Source organism: Helicoverpa armigera, chromosome 4 (assembly GCF_030705265.1).
Source record: "Helicoverpa armigera isolate CAAS_96S chromosome 4, ASM3070526v1, whole genome shotgun sequence".
Taxonomy (NCBI): domain Eukaryota; kingdom Metazoa; phylum Arthropoda; class Insecta; order Lepidoptera; family Noctuidae; genus Helicoverpa; species Helicoverpa armigera.
The window spans coordinates 4,190,845-4,204,454 of record NC_087123.1 but is presented as its reverse complement, the minus strand read 5'-3'; the positions used below and the strand labels follow the sequence as shown (position 1 = coordinate 4,204,454).

At 35.8% G+C, this 13,610-nt stretch overlaps 2 protein-coding genes across 7 annotated transcripts in view; one reads left to right on the top strand and one right to left on the bottom strand.

Moving 5' to 3' along the window:
- Positions 1–249: 249 nt before the first annotated feature.
- Positions 250–11,271, top strand: LOC110384066 (dipeptidyl peptidase 3). Of its 3 annotated transcripts, none has more exons than XM_021345140.3 (14): positions 250–409; positions 726–850; positions 1,270–1,422; positions 1,705–1,932; positions 2,180–2,306; positions 3,166–3,454; positions 5,021–5,274; positions 5,578–5,720; positions 6,222–6,333; positions 6,675–6,807; positions 7,233–7,356; positions 7,836–7,983; positions 10,485–10,670; positions 11,022–11,271. In XM_021345140.3, the coding sequence occupies exons 2-14, from the start codon at positions 728–730 to the stop codon at positions 11,180–11,182; spliced, it is 2,181 nt and encodes a 726-aa protein (XP_021200815.3). In that variant the 5' UTR covers positions 250–409; positions 726–727; the 3' UTR covers positions 11,183–11,271. The 3 variants fall into 3 exon arrangements, with proteins under 3 accessions (XP_021200815.3, XP_021200814.3, XP_063890144.1); XM_021345139.3 differs by lacking the exon at positions 250–409 and adding an exon at positions 416–620; XM_064034074.1 differs by lacking the exon at positions 250–409 and adding an exon at positions 416–620 and having other exon boundaries at positions 6,222–6,339; positions 6,681–6,807.
- A 648-nt stretch (positions 11,272–11,919) lies between these two features.
- Positions 11,920–13,610, bottom strand: part of Nuak (Nuak family kinase) — a 32,246-nt gene continuing 30,555 nt past the window's right edge. For all 4 annotated transcript variants that reach the window (XM_064034536.1, XM_064034538.1, XM_064034539.1 and 1 more), the window contains one exon: positions 11,920–13,355. In XM_064034536.1, coding sequence (XP_063890606.1) covers positions 13,289–13,355 — 67 coding nt within the window. In that variant the 3' untranslated portion in view covers positions 11,920–13,288. The remainder of the gene's footprint in view (positions 13,356–13,610) is intronic.

Sequence of the window (13,610 nt, the reverse complement as noted above, 5' to 3'; positions counted from 1 at the left end):
TTCAGATTCATTATTTTCATTCAGTTGTTAGATACATGCAGATAGTATTATCTTACCTTTATGATGATGACTTCACGACACGATCTTGCATTCACAAAGATAGCTGCGATTTGTTGTTCCATTTAGTTAGACTGACAGAAATATATTAATATGCAAAAGTTTTGTCTCCAAACTGTTATATTGTCTTCTGCTTAAAATATGCCATACCCGATCTTAAGACTTTTTAGTTTTTAGTAATGCATACCATGCTGTAACAAACCTTAACTGCCAAGTACTGAGCTGGCAAATATTAATAGCTTTCTTTAAAACGTGCCTAATCGTGACAATCGGAATCGGAACATTGATCTCATTGATAAAATTCCAAAAACGGTTTTTAGAATTCTAAAGAACTAAAAATAGATAAATCCCAGTAAGTAGACAACATTTTGTCATCAATAAACATTATTTTCCGGTTTCAATTTACTTTAGTTCATAATCAATGTTGCGGACTCTGGCTATTAACCTTAGAATAAAATGCCGGCGGCCTCTTATTGCTGATTCATTTATTAGTAAACACTGCAGACGCACGTCGACATTCGAAATTGAGGTTCAAAACACGACGCCAGTAAAAAAAGTTAAGGGTCAGTAGCCACAAGAAAATTCCGATTATTATTTCAAGTTGTCAACTCTTCAAAACAACCCTCTCAAGTTCAAATTGTTGCTCATTTTTGTATTTTTATTTATAGCAATGGCTGAAGACAGATCTCACTTCCTGCTACCCAATAACCAAAAATTTGTAGAATTGGATAGTTCTCAGGCATTTAATAAACTGACGGATAAAGAAAAACTTTACGCTCATTATCTGAGTCAGGTATGTTTGTATTTTTTTTTTGGTTATGTTTCTTCGAAAGTTGTTTTAATATTTTTTTAAATTAATAACTGTAATAAACATCAGTTAATTACCTTAATACTTATTTATGCAAACAAGTTTAAGCTCTCCAGAAAAAGCATTAAAAATATTCTGAATAATCTAACAAAAGGTTAAATATTGACATTTTATTAGTAAGTAATTTTAAAAGGTTACTTGGACATCACACCACCTCGCTAATATTATTAAGTGGAAAATTTGGAGCATATGTTTTCTTTTGTTCACATTCTAACAGCTGAGTGGATTTTGATAAAACTTAACATTAAATTTTATGCAGTCGCAGGCAATGGTTCCAATAGGAAGACCTCTAGTGAAAGCTGTCATAATAAGAAAAATGTATTAAACCATGTATAATATTACAGGCAGCATGGCACGGTGGACTTATAGTTCTTATGCAGACCAGTCCGGAGTCTCCGAAGATATTTTCTTTGCTGCATCGTATTTTTGCTAATGAGTCCTTGTTATGCCTCAGAGAGAGTGTCCGTCAACAAGGTGTCAGCAATGATGACTTTCAGGTGAGATGTCTTAACTATTATTTTAATGTCCTATTTAATTTTTATTACATGAACAGTGAAACTATTCAATGCTACATATTTCTCATGTAAAAATGTCAATAGGATTTTTTTTAATTTCATATGTATTTTTGCATTTAAATTTTCTCACATTACTTTAAACTATTGTCCTACTTATACCTAAAATAATTTGCCTATTGGCCATGATAATAAAATAGAACAGATAACCTTAACCACATCCTTGTAGTAAAAACACACTTATCTATTAACATTTGTGGTTTTCAGGCATTTTTGGTGTATGCTGGTGGTATTTTTGCTAACAGCGGTAACTACAAAGGTTTTGGTGATACCAAGTTCATTCCGAATTTACCAAAAGGATCTTTTGAGCTTATTGTGAAGGCGTCCAAAGCTTATGAAGAAGACCCTCAGCACATGATGAAGCTTTGGCAACAAGCTTCAAACTTTATTTACAGCATTGCTCCAAGGCTTACACGTCTCGGCTTATGCGATAAGGTCAGTGTGGGTCTTCAGGAATATGAAAACAAATATTTGGAAATGTACCAAATATTTGTTTGTTTTGTCATCTTTTAATATTTCAGATGCAAATGCATTTTCATCTTGCCAACAATTATTTAAATGTACTGTACCTCTTTATTTACTCAGGTCTGCTTCACACATATTTCACAGCCATAAGGAAACTTTTAATGGAATTATAGAGTATATTTAGAATCCTACTATAAAGTAGCTTGTATGTTTTTAGGGTGTAACCACATACTTTTCAAGCAATGTGACGGAAGAAGATTCCAACTTAGTGAATGATTGGATGAAAACGAAATTAATTGAAGCATACATTTGCCGCACATTCAAAACAACTGCTGAGGATGGCTGTAAGTACAGAACAAAGTTATTTATTGTGTATAATAAAACAGTAAATAACACTGTTTATTAGGTATTTACGTAAGCACTAGGTATTCTTACAACAGGAGTGAATATAACTCATATTATTTTTAAACGTGGAGTACTTACATAAATCTTGTTGTACAAAAAGACCTATAATGTAAATTACAAAACATGAGTTGATATCGTCAAATTGTATGCACATGTCTATCCATACATATAAATCTAAACTAAATCTATTTTAGTTTTTTTTGTGTTTGTAGGCTGTAAATTGACGGCCGATTGCGAATGTGTTGTATCTATTTCCTGAATCTATACTCATTAGCAAAAGCATACTTGTTTTATTGTTTACACCTTCACAATAAAAGAGCTGAAGCGTTTTAGATGTAATTTGGTCTTAAGCTTAGAGAAAATCATCTTCGATTTTCATCAAAAATAAATATCTGGACATCTTTCACACGCGGTCCGTTAATCTCACGACATCTTTCATCAAAGTTGTCACAAAAAGGCTTCATCCTGCTATCTTCGCCCCACGTTCGCCTCCCAAAAATCTGGCACTTTATAATTCAGATCCAGACTAGAGCCGACAAACATGCTCGCGCAAATATTTATCGTACCGGGAATCGAATCGGGGACCATATGTTCGGCAGCCCATGGTTCCCTATGCACCACCGGGTCGTCCAATCACCAAAGTTAAAATCGACCATTAAGTAAAATTTAAACGCTGGATGCAAGTCGCCTCCAACAGGTATCTGTGGAGATCAAAGGGGGACTGCCTATGTTTAGCGGTCGACGTCCTATGGCTAAGATGATGATGAAAATTTACACCTTCAAAATATTTTGTTACAGTACCATTATACACCATACACTTAGCCAGCGTAAACACTGATGCCAAACCGCCTCTCACCATGGAAAAAGAGAAATACAAGGGGGCATACTTCCAAGTGACCCGTGGGGACTACTCGCCTCTCCTGAAGCTGGTCAATGATAACCTCACGATGGCTCGCGAGTATGCTGCCAATGATAATGAGAGGAACATGCTAGAACATTATGTTAAGAGCTTCAAGGAAGGAGATTTGAGTGAGCATAAGGAAGGCAGCCGTTATTGGATCAAGGATAAGGGACCAATAATTGAAACGTGAGAATATACTTATAATTAAATCTTTATTTCTACCCCTAATATTCTTCAAAAACAGCTTAGTGCATTTTACATTTGAGTTTCATGTGCAAAAGTGCGTATTTACAGTATATACATGGCTAGTACGCAAGCGTGTGAAACTAGTCGCGAATAGATTGGAATTCACTTTTTATACAAAGTCTTCCGATGTATACAGCAGCAGTACGCAAATACTCGCATATATTTTGTAGTGGCCAAAGTAACTTGTATTGTTCCATAATATACAGTGCTAGTCCGCATGCAAACTAATCGTGTATACACTGGAATAGGTGCGAAAAACTTTACGATTCCAATCTATTCGCGAGCAGTTGCATGCTGCCATTTTGATTAAAACACGACCTAGCATTTAATGTTAATTTAAATATTAATAATGCTCGTAAATTCAATTTTTTTTTGTATATTTTTTTAATAAGTTGATTTTTTATGGGAAATATAAGTGCAGCCACAAAATTATTTATTGAACACATGATTAAGCTTCCAATTTTACAACATTATTTATACATTGTCATCTTATTTACTAACTCGGCCTCCTTTTTAGTATATTGCCATTTATAACCTTTAATTAAAAAACATTGTATTACCTAAAAATTGAAGTTAGTGACGAAAACGAATCGCTGCAAAACCGACTCCACGTAGTCTTGTCTGCCCTACCCCTAGAGTGCAATTCAAAACCGCGTAGGCGCGGAGGGGCGAAGCGGCCTGCGAGCTGTGCCGCAGGTAGTTTTAACGCTCGCCGCCGCGGCAGAGGCTGGCCGGCTGAGCCGGCCAGCAAGCCGAAGCTGCGGTGGTGATCGTGAAAACCATCTGCGACGATAAGCTCGCATGGGACCGCCGGAGCCCCGCAGCACCGGAGCCGTGACAGAAGCGATGCTTGCTGCATGTTGCTTGCTTACATTTTAAACGTACTGAGTTAAAAAAAATAGAAGCTAATAAAATATATTTTATGGTGTCATTTAATATTATTTTAGAAGTTTACTGTTAGAATGCATGCTACAAATTTAGATGCTAAAAAATAACTATCATGCTGAGTTGTATTTAGAGTGGTTTACTTAGAAGATACTAGTGGCTAAGATAGTATTATTTAGATGCTCGTTAATTGTGGGTGACTTAGTAATTTAGAAGGCAACATACATTTTTGGGGGCGAATAATGATATCAAAAAGAAGCCTGTTTAATTAGTATTTTTAATAAACAAACTCAGATTCAAAAGCCTTTTTTATTTAATGCTTTACCTAATATTAATTTTGTATAGTTTTTGACCGTGTATAAACTGGAAAGATGCATGTGCACGTCTAAGCTACGAATTATACTCGAGCAGTATGCAAAATTCGTGTATACTTTGAAATCACAAATTAAAAAACAGCATTACAAAATATCAGCGAGCAGTTTCCTATGGATGCGTTTTGGCTATGTACACTTTGTAAATACGCTGCAAAAGTACCTTCTTCATGTATGTTTTGGATATCGAACTTAAGCCAGGCTTTGATCGCATGTAAATCTTTCTCTTAATATTTTCCTTCATCTACAGATATCAAGGTTTTATCGAAACCTACCGCGACCCGAGCGGTCAGCGCGGTGAATTCGAAGGTTTTGTAGCGATGGTCAACAAGGAAATGTCGAAGAAATTCGGTGACCTGGTCGATGGAGCCGAACGGTTCATCAAACTGCTGCCTTGGGGGAAGGACTTGGAAAAGGACACATTCCTCAGACCGGATTTCACTAGTTTGGATGTTCTTACCTTCTCTGGAAGTGGTATCCCGGCTGGCATTAACATTCCTAATTGTATGTATTTTTGTGGAATCATAAATGAGTAAATAATGCATATAGTTGCTTTGAACAGACTTCTGTTTTTCCAGTTGCCATCTTAACTTTTTAGTCAATGTGAATTTTACTTACGGTAAAAAATATTTAAGCTAATGTAGATGAAACTTAGTTTGGAAAAAAAACGAGTTAAAGAAAAAATTCCCACAGCTCCTGAGCCGGAAAAAAAATAGCCAGTTTTTATAGTATAATCTACTCTTTACTCTTACAAGCCACCTCTATCTCATAAAAAAACTCGGATATTTATAACTGGTATAATTTCAGATGATGAGATTCGTCAAAACGAGGGCTTCAAGAACGTGTCCCTCGGCAACGTGATCCCAGCCGCCTACAAGGAGTCCGTCATTCCGTTCCTGTCCGACAGCGATAAGCAACTGCTAGAGAAATACAGGGTCGCTTCTTTTGAAGTAAGTTGTATGAATATTTCATGTTTTTGAGTTTGGAACGTAGGTATAATAATAGTTGAGTTTTACTTATACCTATTTCATCTTGTGTCCAAAGTTGACGAATCTGTATTATTATTCAGAAACTCTCTGTTAGATTCATAATTTTAAACAGTCACAATTCAAAAGAGATTTTGTAGCAGTGTTTATCCCCTCAGATGTGTACCAAAGTTATCTTTTACTACCTATCTCGAGTATCTAAATATTAGGTATCTTGAAAGATAACGCTGCCCCGTCCTGTTTGTCGAAGCTAAAACAGTAAATAAAGTGTGCTCCATTAGAAAATAAACTTTATGTACCAGCATGTAAAGCTCAAATTTCTCCAACTAAGTTAAACCTTCACGCTTGCTGTAGCTGTACAAGTAGCTCTAAACAAGTTGCTTACATTCAAAACTCAACTTTATACAGTAGTACATAAAGTTCTAATTGCTACAAATAAGTTAAACCTTCTCGCTTGTTATAAAGGTACAAGTAGGTCTACACGAGTTGCTGGGCCACGGCAGCGGCAAACTGTTTGTGCAAAACGCCGATGGCACCTTCAACTTCAATAAGGAAACTGTCAAGAATCCCCTTACTGGTAAGAGTATGAATTTTTTAAGTTCTGAGAAAACCTCACAAAATCTCATACCCTGAAGGAATGATGTCCAGGACTAAATAAATGTGTCAAAAACCTTAATAAAATACTATAGGTACTTAGTAAAAAATTGCTGATTAACCTACTTGCACTGTACTCCTTTTCCAAAACTATATTTTTCAGAGATGGCATGTCCCAAAAAACCCAAGGTTCTTTTAAAACTTTACAATGTTCATGTAAAAAAGCATCATTTCAAAATGAATATATGTCTATTAACTTAATATAGGTTCCTGTTATCAATGTCCCTTTAAAACTCTCAATCTCACCAATACACTGTCTTTCAGGTAAAGAGATCGAGTCATGGTATTCACCGGGTGAGACTTACGACAGCAAGTTCACAACTCTCGGCTCCGCTTTCGAAGAATGCCGCGCCGAAGCCGTCGGACTGTATCTGTCATTGGTGCCCGAGATTTTGAAGTAAGTTGTTGCAGTAGTGTTTAAATTTGCTTCTTTGAAGTTACCTATTTGACGCTTTACGCAAATAGTATGATTTTCAGACGTTTGGACTATCGACAATTTTTTTCTTACTTCATTCTGTCCTACTAGTATGCTAGGTAAAAGGTTCCCAAGCTCGTTGCGACCAATCCTTGAGGAAGCTATCGTAATATTCTCTCCAGGGCTTTTTTGTTCAAACTCAAATACGTTTATTTAAATTCGGCTGATAAATCAGAACGTCAAAACAAAAGACAGCTCTTAAAACGCCCACCCTTCACCACTTCCTATATGTTTTTTTTGCTGGGAACGAGAAGTGACGCAACAAACCAACCCTGAAGTTCCATACTGCTTTTATTTTATTTTTTGCTTTCCATAAAAAATGCTTAAGTAAATTCTCTAATGTTCAGAATCTTCGGGTACGAGGGCCAAGAAGCGCAGGACGTGACATACGTGAACTGGCTTAGCCTGCTGTGGAACGGCGCTGCTAAAGCCACGGAAATGTACCAGCCTTCCACCAAGACCTGGCTACAGGTATATAGTAGTTTAATCCCACAAGTTTACAAGCAAATCATATTATTAACACTATTTCATGTGACTTGGGAGATAGATTACATCAGGAAAGGTATGGAAGAATTCTGCGCGAAACCTAAGTAATATACATGGGATAAATTAGTTGAATGAACTAGAAAACGTTTATTTGCAAAGGATATAAAATTGAGATAATGGCAGAAAATGATGATGATATAAGTTATGGTAACAAAATCTATACGCTTTTTTTGAAACCCGCCTGATTTAATTGTAAAGTCAAAAATCATCATCAACAGATGTTTCAAAGAACCCGAACGCCTTATTAGTTCACTCTTAATTGATCGTTTTGGTCACGCCCACCTTAAGTATTTGACCCAGCAGAAGACGTTCTGATCTACCTATCTTATGGCATCGCCGCTCATCTTTCCTTACCAATCATTGCACATTTTTGACACCAAATAAAATGCATATTACTTCCTTAGGCTCATGCCCGCGCTCGCTTCGTGCTGATGCGTCTGCTAGAGCTGGAGGGCGAGGGCATGCTCCGCATCGAGGAGACGGAGCCCGGCAAGAACTTGCAGCTCACACTACAGCGGGATCAACTCGCTACTAAGGGCAAGAAGATTATAGGTATGTGAGAACATTTACTGGGATGGGAGAGGGATATGGCGTTTTAGAACTATCAGCTAGTTTGCAGTTTTTGAGCATTTGGTGTCATATTGTGACTTGTCGAAAATGATTGTTGTATCTCAAGAGTCTGAACCTTGAGTATGCGTTCGCGCAGCGGAATGTTGTTGAATTTAAAGATTTTAATTATGCAGATAATTAGTGTAAGACGTCCTGTAATTGTGTATGGTAAATAGAAATTTGTGTATGCAGCCATTGTGGAGAAATTCACCAAAAACAGATTCCGCTGGGCGAACGTTGGCGAACGTTGTCCTGGCGGAACTTTTTTTAATCCATAGACTTTAGAAGAAAAGAGATGTGTCCGAAAATTAGTGTGTATTTGTGTATAATTGGTTATGTATGAATGAAATCAGTGCATGCATAAACTTCGGAGAAATTCAAGTTTCCGCTACGCGAACCTTTGGCCATTAGCTAGTTTTCATATAAAGTGCTTACATAGAGAGCTGTAGATTTTTACATACGTTGTTTTGAATTTGTTTATATTTGTTTAAAAAACAGATTTAGAAAAAGTCGTAGGGTTTAAAAGATAAAAATATAAACGTAAAATACACTTATTAGGTCTTAGTTCTTAACGTATGCAGTTTGGGGTCTAGATTTTCACGTTTACACAAACCCTGTAAATGTCTCCAACATGTTGCCAAGTATCAATGATGTTCCGTTAGTAATTAAAAAGTTACAGGATATTTTACCATGAACAGATCACTGTTTACAAAGCAGTCGAATATCACGACGTTCTAAAGGAATTGCATGGTAAAATGTATGCCAATAATTAGTTTAATCATTCAACTATTCACTTGCAAAATTTCATGTCATTAAATTCAGTAATTAAAGAAAGACAATTACAATACTGACGGAGCATCGAAACCCTACATAATCCGACCAAGTTCGGATAGCTACAAAAAAGCGGCCGTGCCATATGTCTAAGCAACGTTCTTAACTTGGTAGGTTAGTATTTATTAATATGGTACAGTTGCGTACACAAGCGTTAGGAAAAAATAAAACAATTGTATTTCTTGATTGAAAATATTTTTTTTAATAATAATGCCACTATCTACGATAAAAATAAATCTTCAATTAACAAGTACTTCTCTATTTAAATATACGTGTACAAAAATATTTTTATTATTATTACTTACATAAATTACTTGACTACGTGATTAAAAATAACGTTAATAAACGTTACGTATTTTAACTAAAATGTCGTAGATAGTGGCATTATTATTAAAAAAATATTTTTCATTCAAGAAATGCAATTGTTTTATTTTTTCCTAACGCTTGTGTACGCAACTGTACCATATTAATAAATATACTAACCTTCCAAGTTAAGAACGTTGCTTAGACATAAATGGCACGGCCGCTCTTTTGTAGCTATCCGAGCTTGGTCGGATTATGTAGGGTTTCGATGCTCCGTCAGTATTATAATTGTCTTTCTTTAATTACTGAATTTAATGAAATGAAATTTTGCAAGTGAATAGTTGAATGTTTAAACTAATTATTGGCATACATTTTACCATGCAATTCCTTTAGAACGTCGTGATATTCGACTGCTTTGTAAACAGTGATCTGTTCATGGTAAAATATCCTATAACTTTTTAATTACTAACGGAACATCATTGATACTTGGCAACATGTTGGAGACACTTACAAGGTTTGTGTAAACGTGAAAATCTAGACCCCAAACTGCATACTTTAAGAACTAAGACCTAATAAGTGTATTTTACGTTTATATTTTTATCTTTTAAACCCTACGACTTTTTCTAAATCTGTTTTTTAAACAAATATAAACAAATTCAAAACAACGTATGTAAAAATCTACAGCTCTCTATGTAAGCACTTTATATGAAAACTAGCTAATGGCCAAACGTTCGCGTAGCGGAAACTTGAATTTCTCCGAAGTTTATGCATGCACTGATTTCATTCATACATAACCAATTATACACAAATACACACTAATTTTCGGACACATCTCTTTTCTTCTAAAGTCTATGGATTAAAAAAAGTTCCGCCAGGACAACGTTCGCCAACGTTCGCCCAGCGGAATCTGTTTTTGGTGAATTTCTCCACAATGGCTGCATACACAAATTTCTATTTACCATACACAATTACAGGACGTCTTACACTAATTATCTGCATAATTAAAATCTTTAAATTCAACAACATTCCGCTGCGCGAACGCACACGAACCTTGAAAATGAAAATATTTCGGTAGCATGATTACAATACATTTTAGGATTTTAAAAGATTAGTTTTCCAGTGTATAAACTATGCACTAAGAAGAACCCAGATGACTCACAGTCTAGCTAGAGGTAGTATTCTAATCTTACTCCTTTATATCTCAATAAGTCTTTTAGGCCAATAAAGTGTTCATCAATTTCAAAGATTTAAAATGTTATGTAATATTTTAATCCATCTGTATGTAATATTACCTATTTTATCTTTCCCAGGTGATTTCCTAGTTCAACTTCAAACAATAAAGGCGACGGGTGACGTAGCAGCGGGAGAGAAGTTGTTCGACAAGTACAGCCGCCTCGACGAGCCGTGGGGCCGCTGGCGGGACATCGTCCTGATTCACAAACAGCCGCGCAACATCTTCGTGCAGCCTAACACCTTCCTTATTAATAGCAACAAAGGTATGTTCAAACTTGTAGAAGAGCGTGTTGTTTCAGAGCAGCTGTGAGAGAGTGTCAGACTCTTACTGACTAAAACCGTTCATGTTCCTTTAGGCCTTTTATGTACAAAGGCCGCGGTTACTCTTTCGAATAACCCCGCAGCCCCTGCAGGCGTTAGTCATGGCCTCAGAGGGACTGGCGATTAATTCAAACTAAAATGAACACAAAAATTAATGTAATCTGATATTCTACACTTATTTAATCTAGACAACTTTATATGCAATTTGTTATTTTAATAGGTTGACCCAAATTTAATGCAAATCATATGTGATTCTCAAAACCTTCACATCAATAATATCCTTGTCATTCCAGGTGAAGAGATTGACCTGAAGCGCTACCCAGCCACTGCCGAGGGTATGATAGCATCCTGGGTGGAACGCTTCCCCAAAACAGACATCGACGACATTCTAGAACAGCTTGCAGAGAAGGACACCAAGTACTTCCAGGATCTCAAAGCCATTGCCAACGAATGAATAACACAAATAATTGCTAACAATATTGTACTCGTACTGGTATAACTTTTAACATCAATTTTTAAATATACTCCCAAGTTATGTATCTATTTTATGTTTTATTTAGCTAATCTATGTCTGGAAAAGTACTAAAATAACTTTAGTTTGCATCCAGTTGAATTAGAAGACGACCTCAGCATCATCCTCCGAGCCTTTTTCCCAAGCTATGTTGGGGTCGGCTTCCAGTCTAACCGGATTCAGCTGAGTACCAGTGCTTTACAAGAAGCGACTGCCTATCTGACCTCAACCCAGTTACCCGGGCAAGAAGACGACCTCAGCGTTTTGGGAAATATTACCTCATGCACTTAATGTCCCTCGAATATCTCGTGGTTATGTCGAAGCCGCGCAGATCGATCGACCATAATATCCATCTTGTCATAAATTGTGACGATTTTTTCTGTCTCGGAAGGCACGAGAAACTGGTGAGTCATTTGATTTTTTTTTGACTCGTTTAGGGTAGCCAGAAGCCAGACAGTCTGACCAAGGGGTCTGGTTTAGGTTTGATCGCACCTTGAAAATCACATTGTTGGAAAAGGGCTAGACTTGGCACTTACTTTCCCTCTGGAGCAGATGTGACAATGAACAGATATTAACATTTGTTAAGATGTATCAGTTCCTTTAGTTAGACTTTAGTTGGATGATTCGGTCATGAAAAAGGGATGAGGGATATTTATTAGTTTCAAATAACAAAACACATATTTTAACTATATAATTTATTCACATTCAATACAAAACGTGTGTGATAGTAAATAATATCAATCGTAAGAATCACAGTTCCAATGTCACCGAGGTAACTGTGACTTTAAAGAGATATATTAAAAATCACCACACACCAATAAATAATTTTCAATTCTAATAAAAATTAATAAATAGATTCGAAATTACAAAGATGAACGGATTTGCATAAAATTATTGCTTTTTAACACCACTGTAATCTAGCCGCTCCATAACTTGTACAGCAAAGAAAGAATAACAACGAGTAGCGCTACAACGCGACGTCGTATACAATACTAGTTGAGTGGAACAAAACACCAGCAGCTTACAATCATATGTATTTAAAACTGAAAACGCTATTGCTAAAAATATACACGTTTTGTGTGAGTCTATAACACGTCCGGTCTATAAATAGTTATCCCTAATGAAATCGTCTAAGCACCATTCTATTCGATTACTGTTACGTCGTGACTTAGCATTCAATACTATAATGATTATGACAAATATTTAAACTTAAATTGACTTAGGGTCACATAAAAAATGTAAATTGATAGTAACTAAGAAAAATTATAGTTAATAATGTTGAGTAAAATGTATTTGTGCAAACACACTCTAAAAATTTGTGTCATTTTATATATTTCAATAAAATGGACTATATCAAATCCAGTCACTTATGTTTTATAAAGGCACATAAGAATCAATTTACAATAAACACTTAACAAAAAGTCCACTCTTTGCAAAATATATTATGTATTACACTTCAATAGTAAATAGTAGTTAACAGTAACAAAATCTGTTCAGCTCGGTAAGCTGTGTCAAACGCGCAGTGTCACCGCGCTTTGGAGAAAGCCAACAAAGTACATACAAAACAATTTTAATATATCTGTTGCAATTTGATGAGTCTGTGTGACACTAGCTACAACCTATCTATAATTAATTTGATTTGATAGTCCGAATACTCGGCAACGTTAAAGTAACTTTAACTCTAATGTTTGCAAGAATTTTAGGATACTTCCAATTTAGTGAGAGATTCATTGCAATAAGTATTACCTAAATTTGCCACTAAAGACAGTCTTCTGTCGGTGATGAGATTCTTTTAATTTACATGAAATCTAAAAACACGTGAGTATATACTACGTTTGGCAAGAGTATCGATATAGCCTCGATTAGATCAACACTAATTAAAGACTCTAATGACGTTGTAAATAAGTGATAACAACAAAACAATGAAAGCATCAATTTCCGTCAGATACTACACCTACAGTGTCTGCGCAATAAGTTTGCAAGTTAATTGTCAAAATGCTTATATAAATCACAAAATCAAGTTATATCCTGCACAATCAATAATTCCTCTCAGTCAACTTTCTCAGAGCATTCTGCACTGTCGCCTTCGCGGTCGCCTTTCGGTGAGATATTGGATCTGAAACATGACGCTCACGTTACGTGCCTGCCGAACATACCTCGCGGACGATTACTGCTTCTTGTATTGCTCTGTGATGTGTCAATAGTATGATAATAGTGCATATTATTGTACTTCAGATATTAATTCTACTGTCAAATGATTCTGAACGTTAAAATGATTTTTGATAGCGGTCGTGATTCTGTTTATTGAGTTCTCTACGAGCAATATCTTTTTTGATTCATTAAAAGTGATTATTAGAACTACTATCTACAT